The sequence below is a fragment of the Corylus avellana genome, chromosome ca1 (genome assembly GCF_901000735.1).
Source record: "Corylus avellana chromosome ca1, CavTom2PMs-1.0".
NCBI lineage: Eukaryota > Viridiplantae > Streptophyta > Magnoliopsida > Fagales > Betulaceae > Corylus > Corylus avellana.
Genome location: NC_081541.1, coordinates 9,371,863 through 9,388,345, shown reverse-complemented (window position 1 = coordinate 9,388,345; position 16,483 = coordinate 9,371,863). Strand labels below are relative to the sequence as shown.

General features: G+C 37.2%; 2 protein-coding genes across 3 annotated transcripts; one reads left to right on the top strand and one right to left on the bottom strand.

The window, feature by feature from the left end:
* Window positions 1-294: 294 nt before the first annotated feature.
* LOC132166907 (ion channel CASTOR-like) lies at window positions 295-10,446 on the bottom strand. Of its 2 annotated transcripts, none has more exons than XM_059577765.1 (12): window positions 9,965-10,446; window positions 9,811-9,882; window positions 8,352-8,933; window positions 7,989-8,171; window positions 7,320-7,379; window positions 7,032-7,235; window positions 6,605-6,853; window positions 5,583-5,681; window positions 4,972-5,166; window positions 4,473-4,565; window positions 2,150-2,416; window positions 295-983 (listed from the first exon to the last, which is right to left on the bottom strand). In XM_059577765.1, exons 1-12 carry the CDS (start codon window positions 10,388-10,390, stop codon window positions 765-767), a joined length of 2,649 nt encoding a protein of 882 aa, XP_059433748.1. In that variant the 5' UTR covers window positions 10,391-10,446; the 3' UTR covers window positions 295-764. The 2 variants fall into 2 exon arrangements, with proteins under 2 accessions (XP_059433748.1, XP_059433747.1); XM_059577764.1 differs by lacking the exon at window positions 5,583-5,681 and adding an exon at window positions 5,428-5,526 and having other exon boundaries at window positions 9,965-10,445.
* A 2,400-nt stretch (window positions 10,447-12,846) lies between these two features.
* On the top strand, window positions 12,847-15,998 carry LOC132167155 (uncharacterized). Its single transcript, XM_059578055.1, has 2 exons — window positions 12,847-12,918; window positions 14,594-15,998. Exon 2 carries the CDS (start codon window positions 14,635-14,637, stop codon window positions 15,670-15,672), a length of 1,038 nt encoding a protein of 345 aa, XP_059434038.1. The 5' UTR covers window positions 12,847-12,918; window positions 14,594-14,634; the 3' UTR covers window positions 15,673-15,998.
* The last annotated feature ends 485 nt before the right edge of the window (window positions 15,999-16,483 follow it).

Genomic DNA, 16,483 nt, shown 5'->3' with positions numbered 1-16,483 from the left:
TGACACACAGAACAAGAACTATGGTCTTTTTTGATGTGGAAAACTCAATGGTAACCAATTGGGCAAATCGTATATCCACATGAAGTTTCTTGTATGTACCTAGGTGACTGTTGATGGTGTCATGTTTTTTGATACGTGAAAAACTCAGTGGTAACCAATTGGGCAAATTGTATATCCACATGAAGTTTCTCGTATGTATCTAGGGTGACTGTTGATGGTGTCATGTTTTAAAGGCCAGATGATGGAGAGAAATTAGTATGAGGTAGGCCAATAACCAATTTTTGATATGGAGGATTGGCAGACTGTTGCCTTGCTCAGTGGCGTTTTGATTCAAATATAATTCACTATGAATAGTTCAATCCATTTACAATCATAAACATAAAGGCTACCATACAAATGTGGAATTCAAAAACCCCCAACCCCATTTGCAGGCAGAAAGAGAAGGGAGAACAGCGTATTGTTCTCAACTTTGTTTTACATTTTGGTGGTATAATACAGCTCTGGCTAAAGCAATCACTATGACGTATGAAAACACACGGAGAGGCAGGCATTAAATTTAAGCTTCTCAGCATTTTCATTTGGACCGTTTAAAAAACTACAGGAAAGCCAAATCCTAGTGAAAATTTGAGGTTGATTTCTGGCATAGAAATCTAGACGGGATGGCTGGTCCATTCTCTCAATTGCACGGCACCAGCAAATTTAAAATCCCAACGACTTTGGGGTCTAAGATCTTCATTCCTTTCAAAGATAGCCTGTTTCTTGACTCAATCCTTCTCAGCAATCACAACAAAAATGTCCTTCAGTGACCACCTTCGTCTCTCGCTTTTAACAGGGGGATTGATGACTGCTTTCTCATCATTAGCTAAACGGTAACCAATCACAATCTCCCTCCTTAGTCGGGCTCGTAAAAGTATTTCATAGAAACTCAATTCCTCCCCTTCAAGAAGATACAGATCTGCTTGCCTTATATGCATCTCATTTCCCTGATAAAAGCCAAAACATTTATGACTGATCAGATAGGCAAGTGTGTGTTTGTGCACACGCATGTGAATAGACATGTACCATATATATAAGTTACAATGATAGGTAAGCAATTTATTGAAAAGCACTAATAAAAGGATGCAACCCATGTACATGGGTAGTATACAAAGGCACGGCCCCTAAAGATCTAGCCAAAAGCAAAAGTTAACACCCCATAGAAATATATACACATTCAGTGTTCCTATTTTTCCTCTCCTTTTTTGCATTTTTTTCCCTTAATAAGATTTAGGAATTTGGATGCAAGTGCTTGCGTTCACACATTCTATAGCTTTCTAGGAGAAGCAGGGAGTCAAAATTCAGAGTGTTATGCATAAATCACTTGGGCTCAACATAATCTGCATGAATGCGTAACATTTCTTTCTCATATTTGGCATGCTCAATAATACTACAAAGAAAACAGGCACAGATACCTTCCAGCATCAAGAAACCAACTGACAAAACCATATAGTAAAGAATAAAATGGATAAAAAAGATAATGTTGCAACTAACAAAGATTACAAGAACATAAATGAAAGATATTGTTCATACATCAATAGTTAGAATTGAAGCAAAGTTTCCCAGGCCTAACAGTTGAGCATTTGCTAAACTAATAGACAATCCAAAATGTGGGGAAAATAAATTCTGCGGAGTTCTCAGGATGTTAAAATTAAAATGTTTAAACCATGTTGTTTTTTGGTATGTCCATATTAACTTATGATCACGAAAGACTGAAAGAGTTGGTCCCCTAATAAGAACAAACTGTTAGGAAGGACATTTTTACACCAGATATTTCTTGAGCATAAATTTGGTTAACTGTACAAATTAATCTGGCCTCACAATTATTTTGACTCTAGACAAGTGTTTTTATAGATGTTAAATCTATAGGTGTTATGTGCGAGAGGGATCACATGGGAACAATATGAAAGTTTTATGTGAATTGGTTGGATGCTTTCTTTTTCTTTTTTCTTTGATAAGTAATCGAAAGATCATTAAAAACGAAAAGTGCAACCCAGGCATATAGGAAATATACAAAATAAACACCTAAATACAAGTAGAAAAAAGGACAAGAAAATGCATGCTTTCCATATGCTATATGTTCATATCTCACTGTCATCAAAAGGAAGACTACCTCCTCTGCAAAGAGCTCTTCTAATACATCATTTATTTGTCGATCCTCCGCAACCATGGCCAGTGCCATGCTGACAAGCTCATTTGATAAAACATAATCACTGATCTTTGACATGGATAATAGATTTTTTGTCCTTGGGTCCAGAATTTCACTGATTATAACTGATTTATCTGAAGCTAGCACCATTTCTCTAATCCAAGAGCCTTGTGAGAAGCTCCCTCTATGAACTTGGTTTACCATGGCTTCTCTGAATGGGAGACGTTTAGCCTGCAAAAACCCAAAAAACAAAAAAATCTCAGAATTGATGATAGAGTGAAAGATGAATCACAACTCAATCTCGTTGGTAAGAACAGATATATACTTTCCAATATTGCTCCAATGAAAGTTTAAACTCGATAGTGCAAGAGAGAAAGAAGCTTCTATTTCAAAGCTTGGCCTATTCTTAGAAGTCTCAAATTATGGCTGAAAGGACGCTAGTCAAAATTATCCAACAAATTATGAACAAGAACTCGAAAAGAAATAAAATTTTGAACTTTCTAATTATTAGTCCAATGTCAGTCTAGCAATAATGCCTTGGGTGTAGTGTTGCCGATTTGCCGATGAAGTATTTGGGTCTCCCTCTTGGGGCGGGGCATAAGGATAAGGTTATGTGGAATGATGTGATCGAAAAAATGGAGCGTCAGATGGCAGGTTGGAAGAGAATGTATCTCTCTAAAGGAGGTCGTTTAACTCTCATTAAGAGTACGCTCTCTAATCTTCCGACTTACTTTTTGTCACTATTTCCGATTCCTATGAGTGTAGCTAAAAGACTTGAGAAAGTACAAAGAGACTTCTTATGGGGAGGGATGGGAGACGAGCATAAGCTACATCTTGTAAATTGGAATCAAGTCTGTCGTCCCCTTCGGTACGGTGGGCTTGGCATTCGTAAGTTCCATCAGTTTAATCAAGCTCTTCTAGGTAAATGGCTTTGGAGATATGTTAATGAGAGTGAGGCTCTATGGTATAAGGTTATCAAAGCTAAATATGAAGATCAGGAGGGTGGTTGGTGCACTAAGGAGGTTTCGGGTTCCCATGGTGTGGGCTTATGGAAGCACATTCGGCAAGGTTGGAATTTTTTTGCCAAAGGTATTCGTTATGAGGTGGGGGTGGGTTCGAAAGTTCGTTTTTGGCATGATATTTGGTGTGGGGACTCCTCTTTGAAGCATGCTTTCCCGTCTTTGTACAGCATAGCCAGACACAAAGAAGTTTGGGTGAAGGATAACTTTATTTGGAGGAATGGGGTCGTCGAATGGAATGTCATTTTTGTGCGGTCAGTACAGGATTGGGAGATGGATTTGATTTCTTCTTTCTTTGACCGGTTGTACTCGTACAAGATATCCATAGGCTCTATGGATTGTATTCGATGGTCTTCATCTAAGAAAGGCAATTTCGAGGTTAAGTTTCTCTTCAAGGCCTTGTCCAAAGGTGACCATGAAGTGTTTCCTTGGAAGAGCATTTGGCGTTACTAAGGTGCCATTGCGAGTGGCTTTCTTCGGGTGGACCGCGGCCTTAGGCAAAATTTTGACTCACGACACCCTGCGGAAGAGAAACATAGTGGTAGTGGAATGGTGTTGTATGTGCAAGAAGAATGGAGAGTCGGTCGATCATCTTCTTCTCCATTGCGAGATCGCAAGTGTTCTTTGGCATACTATTGTTGATCGGTTTGGGCTGCTTTGGGTCATGCCTTGCAAGGTGAGGGGCTTGTTCAATTGTTGGTGGTCGGGAGGAAGTTCTCGAAGCGCGGTAGTGTGGAAGATGATCCCTTTGTGTCTTATGTGGTGTATTTGGAATGAAAGGAATGCTAAATGCTTTGAGAACTCCACTAGGACTATAGAGGAATTGACTCATTTTTTCTTCTTTACTTTGTATTCCTGGACGACCGCTTGGCTAGCTCCTATAGGGATTAACTTCTCTGATTTTCTTTTTCATTTTTCTCCCTCTTAGGCGCTCTCTTTTATACTTCCCGTGTATGTGGGTTGCACCCCTCTGCGCTCTTTTATATCATATTTACTTATCAAAAAAAAATAATGCCAAATCATTCAGGGTATAGAAAGCTGTTGAGATGGGTTATAATAGGAACAAAATACAAAGATCTAAGTCTAAAGTTGATGGATAAGCAAACAGGTAAAAGCAGACTTTGATCAAAAGAATCAGAACTTGTTACTAAAATGAAACGTTAAAAAAAAAAACAATTAAAATAAGGGAAACAGTACAAAAGAGATGAGTTTTGATAGTTTCACTAAGGTCACTCAAAGATCAAATTGAACAAAAAACAAAAGACAACCTGAATGTCACGAATTAATAGTAATGTAGCAAGAGATCTGGAATCAGCTTGAATTGCTGAATCTTCAACAGATTCATCAGCCAGAATCAAGATCTGCACAGACCAGGAAGTACATCAAAATGTTGTTAACCATGAAATTAAGTCATGTTCATATTTAGGTAATCATCACATATGTCACACACAAATACGCTCCACAAGCCTCAGAAATGGCAGTTTACATCTCTTGCATAAAGATGTAACCTAAGTTTATGATTCTCACTAACTGATAAATATATTGCCTTTCAAATCGTAAAATTATGTCACTGTTCAGGAGAAGCTACACCACACAGATGGTCACGTTCATCCAGCAAGTTCTTTCCCATGGGAAATCTCATTGGTGGCGTCAATACTTCTACAAGTATCGTAAGTCCTCAATCTCATTAAGAATCAAAACTGTCCCTTGATGCCACTTCATTGCAAATGCTTATCAAGGAGAAACTAAAAACTTAATGATACTTACTGAATCAAACGATTCTAGGGGAAGGCTTTCCAAGTGGCGCCGTATTACAGCATTTCCCTCACGATTAACCAAGGTTATATTCACCAACCGGCTGATGTCAAGACCACCATCAATAAGCTTCTTCTCCCTCTCCTTCTCAAGAACCTCATTGAACATCCAAACCTCTGAACCATGTGCTAGAAACGCATCCAATACCTAAAAAAACATAGATTAACAAAGGACAGTTTGCCAGTGAGTATTTCAATTGTTCTACTGTAGCACAAAATTGATATAGCAAGTGAACTAGTGAAGGTATTGGAAGCTGGTAGAAGTTAATTGCAAGTGTGCATCCAAATTTGGTCATGTAGACAGAAAAACAAACTGTTTTTGACATGTCTACCACCATTTTGTGAATATATGAAGAAATGCAACCCAAGACATACTGGGAGCATGGTTGCAGATTTCTTGTGACATTACCATAATCATATCCTCCATATCTCGCCGCCAACCACATAAAAGTATCTTTTCCGTAGATTTTGGAACAACAAAGTCTTTTGGTAGACTTCCTCCCCATACCTGCAGCATTCAGGCCAAAAAAGAAGAAATTAGGGGCTTCAGTAGAAAGAACTTACCACAATCATATCATCAATGTCCCACATCCATCCACAAAGTAGAATCTTCTGTGGCTTTTTTGTTGGTCGAGCAAAGTGTATGAATGATGCTTCTTTGACCTGAATGATCAAATTGATTATAATTTTGTAAGTTTTTATTATGGTATGCCTCACTCACTTAAACTCCCTGGTAGGCATCATGCCAATGTGCACAAATTAGAAGATCTTTTATTTATTGATTCTTTCCATTTATTTATGTATTTATTTGGTTCAACTGGCCTAACTGTGACTTATTGTCTTTTACTTAACAAGTAAATATAACTCAGGCACTCAATTGGGATTGAACTGTGAGTTCATCCCGCACCGCTTGTTTATGGGAGAGATGCCATTTGGTCCAAAGACCATTGTCACTTCTCTTTTCTCCTTTAGTTAGTATATTAGATCACATCAACATACACAATAACACCTTTCTAATGTATTCTAGGTCCACTAGTTAATAACATGAAAATGACTACTTCTGTACAACAATGGGCGCCTCTGTCAGAGTACACTCTTGTCTACCATACACAATTACAGCTAACAGAGTGTGACAGATCCCACAGCCTTGTGCAACACCTAAGAGATCAAGCAGGGACAACCACATGATCATACAATTTAAATGGCCAGGTAAATGGATTTGTCCAAACCTATTTTATTAAGAGGTGATGCATCACCTCTTAATAAAATTATTATTCATAAAAATAAAAAATAAAAATTGATCATTGGCCTGATGAAGTGATGGCTATTAAATCAAGTATTGCCTACATCTCCTAGCCAAGTCACCGGAAAGTTTTCCTATATCATACATTATACTTTTTTCTCTGACCTTTAGTTCCTTCTTTTCCCCTGTTGTTCGGAGGACCAAATGTCAGCTGACGTGGACAATGAGTAAGCAAAGTCTCTAACAATGAATTTACCCAACATTACCACCAAAAATAAACAAACAAGCAGAGATACCTAGCAATTTATTTGGAATCTATATGTTTTAAGGAAAATGAAAGCACCGTAGGCAATGTTGCTGGACCATAGCTGTCGTCATCCTCAGCTATGACAAGAACTTCATCACCTTCTTGTAGAACATAGGAATCATCAGGATTCAGAATAATTTTACCACCACATGATGAAACCTTGACCCCACAAGGAATGGCATAAGGAAAACTGATTAAGACATCCTCAAATTGCATGCCATCCAACAGTGGCCATCTTTTGATGTAGAACTCACAGTTTTCAAACCCAAGGATGTCTTCCCAGATCTGCCACAACCGCCCCACCAGGGAAATGATTAAATGAATCTAATTATGGAAGTTAATTTGCAAATGATAATAGAAGGCAGTAAATGATACTCAATATAAGAAAAATCAACAAGATACACTATAATAACATTAGGAAACTATCCAATTAATGTTAAAGGGTTTAGAGTAATGGAATGACCTGTGCAAGTCCAGGTTGCCGAGCACATTGAATCATCAAGCGACCAATTACATCATGAGCCACAACAGTTTCTACAAGATCTCCGCCAACAAGTTTAACAAGGACCTCATTGTCAAGATCACTAAGTTCCACAACTATATGTCCTCTAAGCCCTTCTTTAACTCCAGTTAGACTTAAAACTGTTCTAAGTGCACGGGCATCACTCTGTGTCAAATTAAAAATGTGAGTTAATAGCAATCTAGCCTGATATCAATCATGAAGAAGATCAACGTTTGCACTCAAATAGACCTGATCAGCATTTCCATCTTCAGCAAGGACAATGATTGCACGGGCCTTGGAGACAGATACCTATGAAACAGAAGGTCTCAGCAAAATAAAATAGAAGTTTACAAAGGCTGAAAATGGTTTCAGCATCAGGTAGTTCTCATCCAAGAAAGAATAGTTGGTTCCGTGAGAATGTAGCACATTGTGTATCTGAAATGAAAACAAACAAATGCACATTGCGATAACTTCTCAAGAGACTCGACACTGGAAGCAGGGAAGCTAAAAACAGAGTCGTAAAAAATCTGCAAATTTATTTATGTATTTTAAATTGACTTAAATTTTTGGGTTTTTTTTTTTTTTTGCCTGGGGGAGGGGGGGGAAGAATATTTGTTTCTTGCTGATAAAGAAATACAAATTGATTGACATTAAAGGTACCAAAAGATAAGAATTTTGCCCAAGGCTCTATATGCTTTTGCTAAAGTCAATATTGGATTTAAGGGAGAATTACAAACACTTCAGGCAGAACTCATTATAATGTACTCCTACCATACGAGCTCTTGACTAATTCACTTTGTCGCTGGATTGAGATCCGTCAGCAAGCTTTTCAGGAAGGGTTAAAACATAACCAGATAGGAAACTGGGCATATGATAAGCATTATATGTTCAACAAAACAACAGAGGAAGTAGGCAGACCTTTTTCAGATCTGCTAGAATCAGAGGGCTCCCGCTTCTGCATATAACTGATGTTCCTTTGAAATCGAATTCCATTTTAGCAAGGTCAAGTTCCATTTCCTCTTTGTCTCGTTCAGCCATCACAACAACAATTCCTCCACCCAAACTATCATTGGCTATAGCAAGTTGATTAAGTAGTGACCCCTGAGTACACAATGGTGTTGTTGGTGACGGGAAAATATAAGCATAGCAAAAAGCAATAAGCTTAAAACTTTTTTTTGATAAGTATAAACAAATGAATTGTTTAAAGCTATTTAATGTTGTCCCAGCAAAGAGACCCAGTGAGATGTCTTTGGACTATGAGCTGTGGAATCAGAGCATTACCAGTTTATCACTCCACCCAAGAATTAAAGTGTGGTTTTGTTCGACCACCTCACTTCTTCCTTTCCTCAGTGAGTCCAGCTTCTCCGAAATTGCATCAGAAACAAGTCCAAGCATCATTGCAAATATAAGCATCCCACCAAAGCTAATGGAAACCGAAACAAGCCTCCAACCAACACTTTCAGAGCCAGAGTGGTTGCCTGAATCAGCTATATATGTCCAAGATAACCAAAGGCATTCTGCTAAGCTACCATCAGTCACTCCAAAGAGTGCCAAGCCCCCAAGACATATAAGTAATAGAGTTGCAACTAGCAATGCCAATGGCTTAGCATATGGGTGGACTGACAAAAACGCATCCACACGATATGCTAGTTGCTTACTGAGAGAAACTTCTTCTGAAATGTTGTCCAATGATCTTGATTTAGAGATGTAGTCAATGTACTTGAAAATAAGAATAGGAATAGATAAAATTGTGAGAGAGAGAATGAGCGCTAAAATTTTCAAGTTTTTGCTTGGACGATGATCACTCTCCTGTTTAAAGGAACTGGTTGCATCTATTGAGATATTGCATTTGGAGACCTGGTCCTGCAAGCAGAAACTGTGTTCCAATTATCAAGATTTCACTTCTAAAATACCCATAAAATTAAACAGAAAATTAAGAGGTCCTAGCCAAAACATGGACAACAAATCCAATCACTGCTAGCAAAAAAAAAAAAAAAAAACTTGGAGAAGTTCTTCTAAAATAAACCACAGACCATTATATATTAGTAGCTCCTTCAGGCATGATCGCAAATATATAAACTAACCTCAAGCAAGTTTCCAGACTTGATTGCTTAATAATCCAAGTTTATGCAACACCAACCTTGGCTCAATGTGGGTTCATTCCCAAATGAGGCAAGCATTGCGAAAACATAAATCCTTGAGAAACTTTGAAAAAACACCTTACTAGAAAAAGGAAAAGATGGAAGGCTTCAAGGCATGTCAAAGGGTTTGTCTTTGAAGCGTGTTGAGATAGCTAAATGATTAGTCTAAAGGTTTACAAAAAAAGGGATTAGGCTAATTAGGAGAAAGATTCGGTTCATGAACAAAGCTTGAATCTGTTATTAGCGGAGCTCATGCTCAACCTAAACTCAAATCAACAGCACAGGAGAGCACAAAACCTTGCTCAGTATGGTTCACTTCTTTTGCCTAAATTCATGCTTGCCTGCTAAAGTTGTGTACCAAAACTCTATGTCTCAGTGGTTCTATCAGATCGAGTTTTTTCACATCTCAACCAACTCCAAGCGCTGTTTGGAGATTCTTCGCACTATTTATTTTGGCTTTAACAACAAAACACCAAAAACAAGCATGCTCAAGAGGAACATATTAAAACACCAAATTTCAATTCTTAAAACACCATAATCCATCACAACAAAATTTGATCTTAAAGTAAAAAAAAAAAACAGTTTTGAAGTCTATATACCCGAAGCTCATTGACTTGGTTCTGTAATGAGAAGTTGTTGTGCAGAAGTGAGGAGAACACTGTGATCAAAATCTACAAACGCACACATACAAACACAATCGTCAGCCATAGAATTAACCATTGTCGTGCAAGAGAGAGAGAGAGAGAGTACTACGGCTACAGAGATTGCCATTTTCCACCGAACTCTAAAGACCCGACCCGAAAATCCGAAAACCTTCTCGGCGGTACACACTTTCTCCCTCGAAACGGCGGTGATTTCCGACTTCCGTCCCGAAACGGCTCCAGCATCGTCCCGTTTCGGAAGCCTCTCGGTCCGGCGAGAGAGGTCGAATCTCCGGCGAACCCCTGCATACCTGAAATCCCTATACGGAATCGGGTTCGAGGCCGGAACGCCATCGTTCCGGAACGTTCTTGAGGGTCTAGGATCCGGAGTGCGAGGGTGGGATGTTCTGGGGGTCGTGGTGAATCTCCGGAGGTGTTTTGGGGAATTCGCCGGGTGGTAAGCGGAGTGGATGTAGGCCGGCGAGGGGAAGAGCCAGTCTCTGCTGGAGGAGGGAGGAGAGTCTGAGTGAAGGGACATGGTGGGGATTATTGAAAATGTTTAAGGGTATTTTTAGGAAGTTAATTAATTTTGGAGGTTTTGGGTTTTGGGTTTTGGTATCTAAACTAATAACCGTTTTAATAAGGTCTCATTACTGATTATAATTATTAACAATTAGCATTGATGATTGCGACATTAAATAAAAAAACAAACGATGACGTTTGGGTTATTCTAATAGACACATTGTGTTATGTGTAGGACAATTCTTGCCTACTTCTTGCTATAAAAATATATTTCATCATTCATGATCTGTTTTTCTTAGGTGAAAAATTAAATTTAGGATTTTAATTTAGTATTTTTAATAGTCACTTCTCCAAGACTCCAAGAGGCATTTGCTTAATCAAGAGTGCAAATACTCTTATATGCTCTAAACACGTATTATTTCAATACATTCAATGAAAGAAACGTATTCAAACCCTATTTGAATATAATCAATTAATAATACTCTTATAGTCTGCTAAATTTGATATAGAAGCTCGACTGTATTTCTTAAAAGAAAAGATCGAGTGAGAGCTCTCTATTTACATTGGACGGGTTAGCGACTTAGGGTGCGTTTGGTATTGTAATTTTATAAATACAAAGTACGATTTTGAACTAAATTTTAGAAAATGAGTTATTTGGGATTGTGTATTTAAAAAAATATAATTTAAAAACGCATAATTTTAAAAGGTTAAATTAAAATTTGAAAGGTCAAAGACCTCAAACCGTCAGCCATGATTTCTCCAAAAGTTTAACTGCGTTTTAAAAAATTATGATTTTCTCTTAATCACATATCCAAATGCTTAGTTTATTCATGTGCAACTTTCCCTTTAAAAAAAAAAAAAAAAAAAAAAAAAAAGAATTTTGCAGGCCAGTAAAAGTTAGTTGCGTGTTGCATAATTGAGGATGATATTTCAAGGAAAATAGTCTTTTAATTTGAATCATTTTCTTCGGACATGATTCCACGTTGCCTTTGCCGTCTTGTTTTTGTTTCTTTTTTTTTTTTTCAAGACTCGACCTTTTTAGAATTTTGATACTTTGGGTTTGGCTTGACAATTTTTTTTTTTTTTTTGGGGGGTACTATTCATAAAATTGACATAAATCTAATGCAAGATTATTAGATTCGGATTAGAAATTTGACCCTTTAATTAAATTGGTCAAATTACAATCAATTTATATAGTCTTATACTTAGCTTCAGTACGACCCAAATCTGTTATATCACATTTAAAGATTGCAAATTTTGACATGACTCACAAATTCGACACAAAATTAATAAGCCAAACTTGAGAGGCTTGATTAATTGAATGAATGAGTTATATTTGAATTGATCTATATAAATCTTATACCATTCCCCTTTTCCCCTTTTCCAAAACTTAAGTGGAAAGATGAATTGTCACCTCTATTTTGGGTATACAACCGAGTAGTAGCCGGCGAGCATCTTAATTAGATCAAATGCCATTGCCAAAGATGATTAAATTTATCCTAAGCCCAGGAAAATTTATTTGTTTAAAAAAGTGAGTTTATTATTTAAAATTCCGATAGAGAAAATTAGGTTTGACAATCTTTTTCACCAAAAGCACATCCTAACAACTAAGGCTGGGTATGGGTTCGATTTGGTTTGGTTGAGCCATTTTTGGTCGGTTAACTAAAATTGTCGATTAAATAGGTTAATTCATTGATTACCTTTTGATAATAATTTATTTCAAAAGTTTCGGTTAAACATATATTTTGGTTAATTAGTTCGGTTAATCGGTTAATCGTGGACTTTTTTAATTGAGCAAAAAATTGATTGTTTTAGGGGCCCAAATTGTTTTTTGGGCTAAAATAACTTAATAAACAAAACAAATTTTAAGTAGGCCCATTAATTAACACAATAAGAGTCCACCATACATATGGTCTACACCTCTACTAATAAATTGGTCATATAATATTTATCATTGGTTAATTATCGATTAATTCGGTTAGTCGACAGCAAAATATTTATACCGATTAATTGAACTGAATTAACGTCGGTATAAAAATTCTTAACCGATTATCGACCGACTTCTGGCGGTAGATGGTTAATGTATGTTCGGTTGCAGTCAATAGACAGTAAATGGTTAATATGTCCACTCTCACCAACAACGTTGAATGGCTGTTAGGGGCCTCTGAAATACACAAAGAAAAATAAAAGTCTATGTTTTTGATTTTAGAAATTTTAGTAATTCAAGATTCCTTTCCTTAATTTTTTCCTAAGCTATCAAATATTATTTTCTAATTTTTTGTGAGCTATTAAATATTCCTTTGGACGATATATATTGTTATTGGTAGTGGAATACGACACACGGCATTGGGATAATAATTTTATGTGTATAGCTGGGTGGAAATCATTAAATCGAAAACGACGACGTTTAACTAAATCATATTACTCTATAAATTGGGTTTCGTGATAGGGTTTCATGTGTATCATGTCCAGAGAGTGAGTTGACTGTTCTCCGTCACTATCGAAGAAAAAAAAGAACCCTCCAGGGTTTACCAAATCTACCAGGTATGCTCTCTCTGTGAAACCCTAGTTCCATGGAATAGCATTGTTATTTTGAAATCCTGCTGCGGTAGAGTCATCATAGCTGAGCAGTGAAATGGATGAATCTTAGGCTCTTATTACTCTTTTTTGGTTGGGTAAATTGTGGGTTATCTTGAACACCGAAAAAACAAAGAAAAGGGAAAATGAATTCTCATTGGTTTGTTTTGTTATTTCTAGTCTAGGTTGAAGGAGGACCAATTTTACTGAGAACAATTGCAACTGGGGTTGCCAAATGAGCAGCCCTAGAACGCTGAGGTTTTATAACAAGAGAAATGGCAGTGTGTCAAAGTTGTAGGAACTTCATTATACATACATCAAAGAAAAATTTGTATATGTCAAAGGGTATTGAATATCCTTAGTAAAGCTTCTTTTAGGGTAGGAAAAACTGAATTGATGCAAATTGTTTGGGAATTCAATTGATTTGCTCGTTTATTAAATGTTTGTGCCAAGTTTTTATTACAAGATGTATTGGAATTATTAGTCTGAAAAAGAGAGTATGATGCCAAGGGATACTGCTCTTGGTCTATTTGAATAGAGTAATGCTGCATACCATCTTTTTATCCTCCCAAAGTTGATATGGCTTTAAAATCACTATTGAATTTGGGATTGATCACTATTGAATTTTGATCCAATAGTGATTTTAAAAGCCACATCAACTTTTGGGGATAAAAGGATGGTATATAGCATTGCTCTAATGGATTATACCTAATTACTTGTCTAAAAACTGTAATAGTTTCTGTCTCATGCTATAAGCCTCTTTGAAGGAACACACAACTGACCACAATAAATTTGTAAACTAGTAATTACTTTCTCTGCGTGCAATGAGTATATCTTTTTCTTTTTCTTTTTATCTCTTAAAAAGGTGGTAAAGAAGTAGGATGTGGTTAGAGTAGATTTTAGGTTCAAATCTTACTCAGTAAAATGGATTAGCAAGATTTGAATCTAAGATCTAAACTGATATTGTCTCATCTCAGCAAAAAGGGGGAGGATGTGATTGTTATATCTTAGGTTCAAATCTTACCAAATGACTAAATAGAAGATTAGAACCTATGAACTAACCCACTCTTATCTTTCTCATTGAACAGAATTCAGTTTGATGGTTTTTTGGTTCAATGATTTTCAAATGCACATTTCTTGACCACCGGCAGCATTCTACTTGTATCTCATGATTGTAGGTTCTTGTTTGATCCTTCGTTGGATGATGATCTTGAGAAAATATCAGCATCATGCACTAATTGTTAGAATTGATAAAAATGAACATCACATTTGTGTGGTCATGATTGTTTTTTGCCCCCTTCTCTTATCTCCTAGTTGGTGCAATGGTTTGCTTCATCACTGTGAGCTTTACTTATGATCTCTTCTCGAGTTTAGATGATCCACCTGAACTCAACTTAAGTCCGAATTCTGATTACATTATGGATTCTCATCAATTAGTTGGGGTGGCCTCATCTATTCTTTGTTGCCATTCCATCTTCATATTCTCTTTCGCTTCCTTAATTAATATAACCTTCTTTTCCTGAATTTAGAACAATTTGAAATAAAATTGTCTGACATGGTTGTAGTCATGATAATCAGTTCAGCTATTTCATCCTCCTTTGTTTGACATGGATGGCTAATTTCTTTAGTTTTTTTTTCTCAGGATTTGCTGTGTAGAACCTGCTAAAGAAAGCAGTGACCGGGATGGAAGTTGTTCCAGGAAGGACTGAAAATGCTTTGTCTACAGTTGGTCCACGACCAATGGAATGGTCTACTGTCCCATTTAGTGGCCCTCGAGGACCTGGGCCAAACGGAAAACAGCGTACATCAGGTTTGGAATCACCAATCATGTTGCTGGCGGGTCACCAGAGTGCTATATACACAATGAAGTTCAATCCAGCGGGAACGGCCATTGCATCTGGGTCTCACGACAAAGAAATTTTTCTGTGGAATGTGTATGGGGATTGCAAGAACTTCATTGTTTTAAAAGGACACAAGAATGCAGTTCTCGATCTTCATTGGACTACTGATGGAACTCAGATAATATCAGCCAGCCCCGATAAAACTCTAAGGGCATGGGATGTTGAAACGGGGAAGCAGATAAAGAAAATGGCAGAACACTCCTCGTTTGTGAATTCATGCTGTCCTTGTCGGAGGGGACCTCCACTTGTTGTCAGTGGATCTGATGATGGAACTGCCAAACTGTGGGATATGCGGCAGAGGGGCGCCATTCAGACATTTCCAGATAAATATCAAATTACAGCCGTCAGTTTCTCAGATGCATCTGACAAGATCTTCACAGGCGGCATTGACAATGACATTAAGGTTTGGGACGTGCGCAAAGGTGAAGTGATAATGACGCTTCAAGGCCATCAAGATATGATAACAGGTATGCAGTTGAGTCCTGATGGGTCGTATCTTCTTACGAATGGCATGGACTGCAAACTCTGCATATGGGATATGCGCCCATATGCACCGCAGAATCGATGTGTGAAGGTAATGGGAGGACACCAGCACAACTTCGAAAAGAACCTGTTGAAATGTGGCTGGTCGCCTGACGGAAGCAAAGTCACAGCGGGGAGTTCTGATAGGATGGTTTACATATGGGATACAACTTCTCGAGGCATCTTGTATAAGCTCCCTGGCCACAATGGATCAGTCAATGAATGTGTCTTCCATCCCACTGAACCTATTGTTGGATCTTGCAGTAGTGATAAGCAGATTTATTTGGGGGAGATCTGAAATTGAAACTTAAAAAGAAGCTGCACCTCAGAGACTGTTTAAAGAGCCCTACAAAGACTTTGAAAAGGTTGTATCTCTTCTGTAGTTCCCAAGTTGAATTTTGGCATCTTTATTGGCAATGTAAAAGATATGTTCTTCCATTTTGGAATATTGGCCAAGCCAGCCCGGAAACTAATGGGGTGACCGAGTCACTCCCAGCCGTTGTTTGGGGAGCCACCCCTTAAAAAGGCTTGGAAGTGGCTCAGCCACCACCTAGGGTGGCTCAGATAATGTGTTGTGTTTCAGTTTTTTAACTTTGAAATGGGAATGACTGGAGCCTTCTCTTTTGTTAAAAATTACAAAAGCAGAACAAAAAACTAAAAATATTTTCTTCCCGATGCTTGGACGAGCCTTCATGTCAATTCAATATTTTGTCTTCATAGAAACAATATCATCTGCTTTCACATGTTTTTTATTTTTTTTTTATTTTTTTATTTTTTTAATAATGATTATTTAGTGTTCTTAGGGTATTCTATCCACTACTTGTATTCAAATGTCAACTATTGTTTTTCAAATTAAATTGTTGAGATCTAGTCATATCACTATAGCAGTAGTTATAATAATAAAATTTTAAAAAAATTAAGAATATCTAAACAAAACTGAAACAAGACACATTATATGTGATGATATTGAAGTGACAATATCTTAACAATTTAAATATTGTGTAAGTTTATAGAATTCTTTAGAGGGAAAAAAAAAAAGGAACTCTACAAGTGGAGTTTAAGTCATAAATCATCCCTCAAAAAGGAAGAATTCATATTGATGATGATAT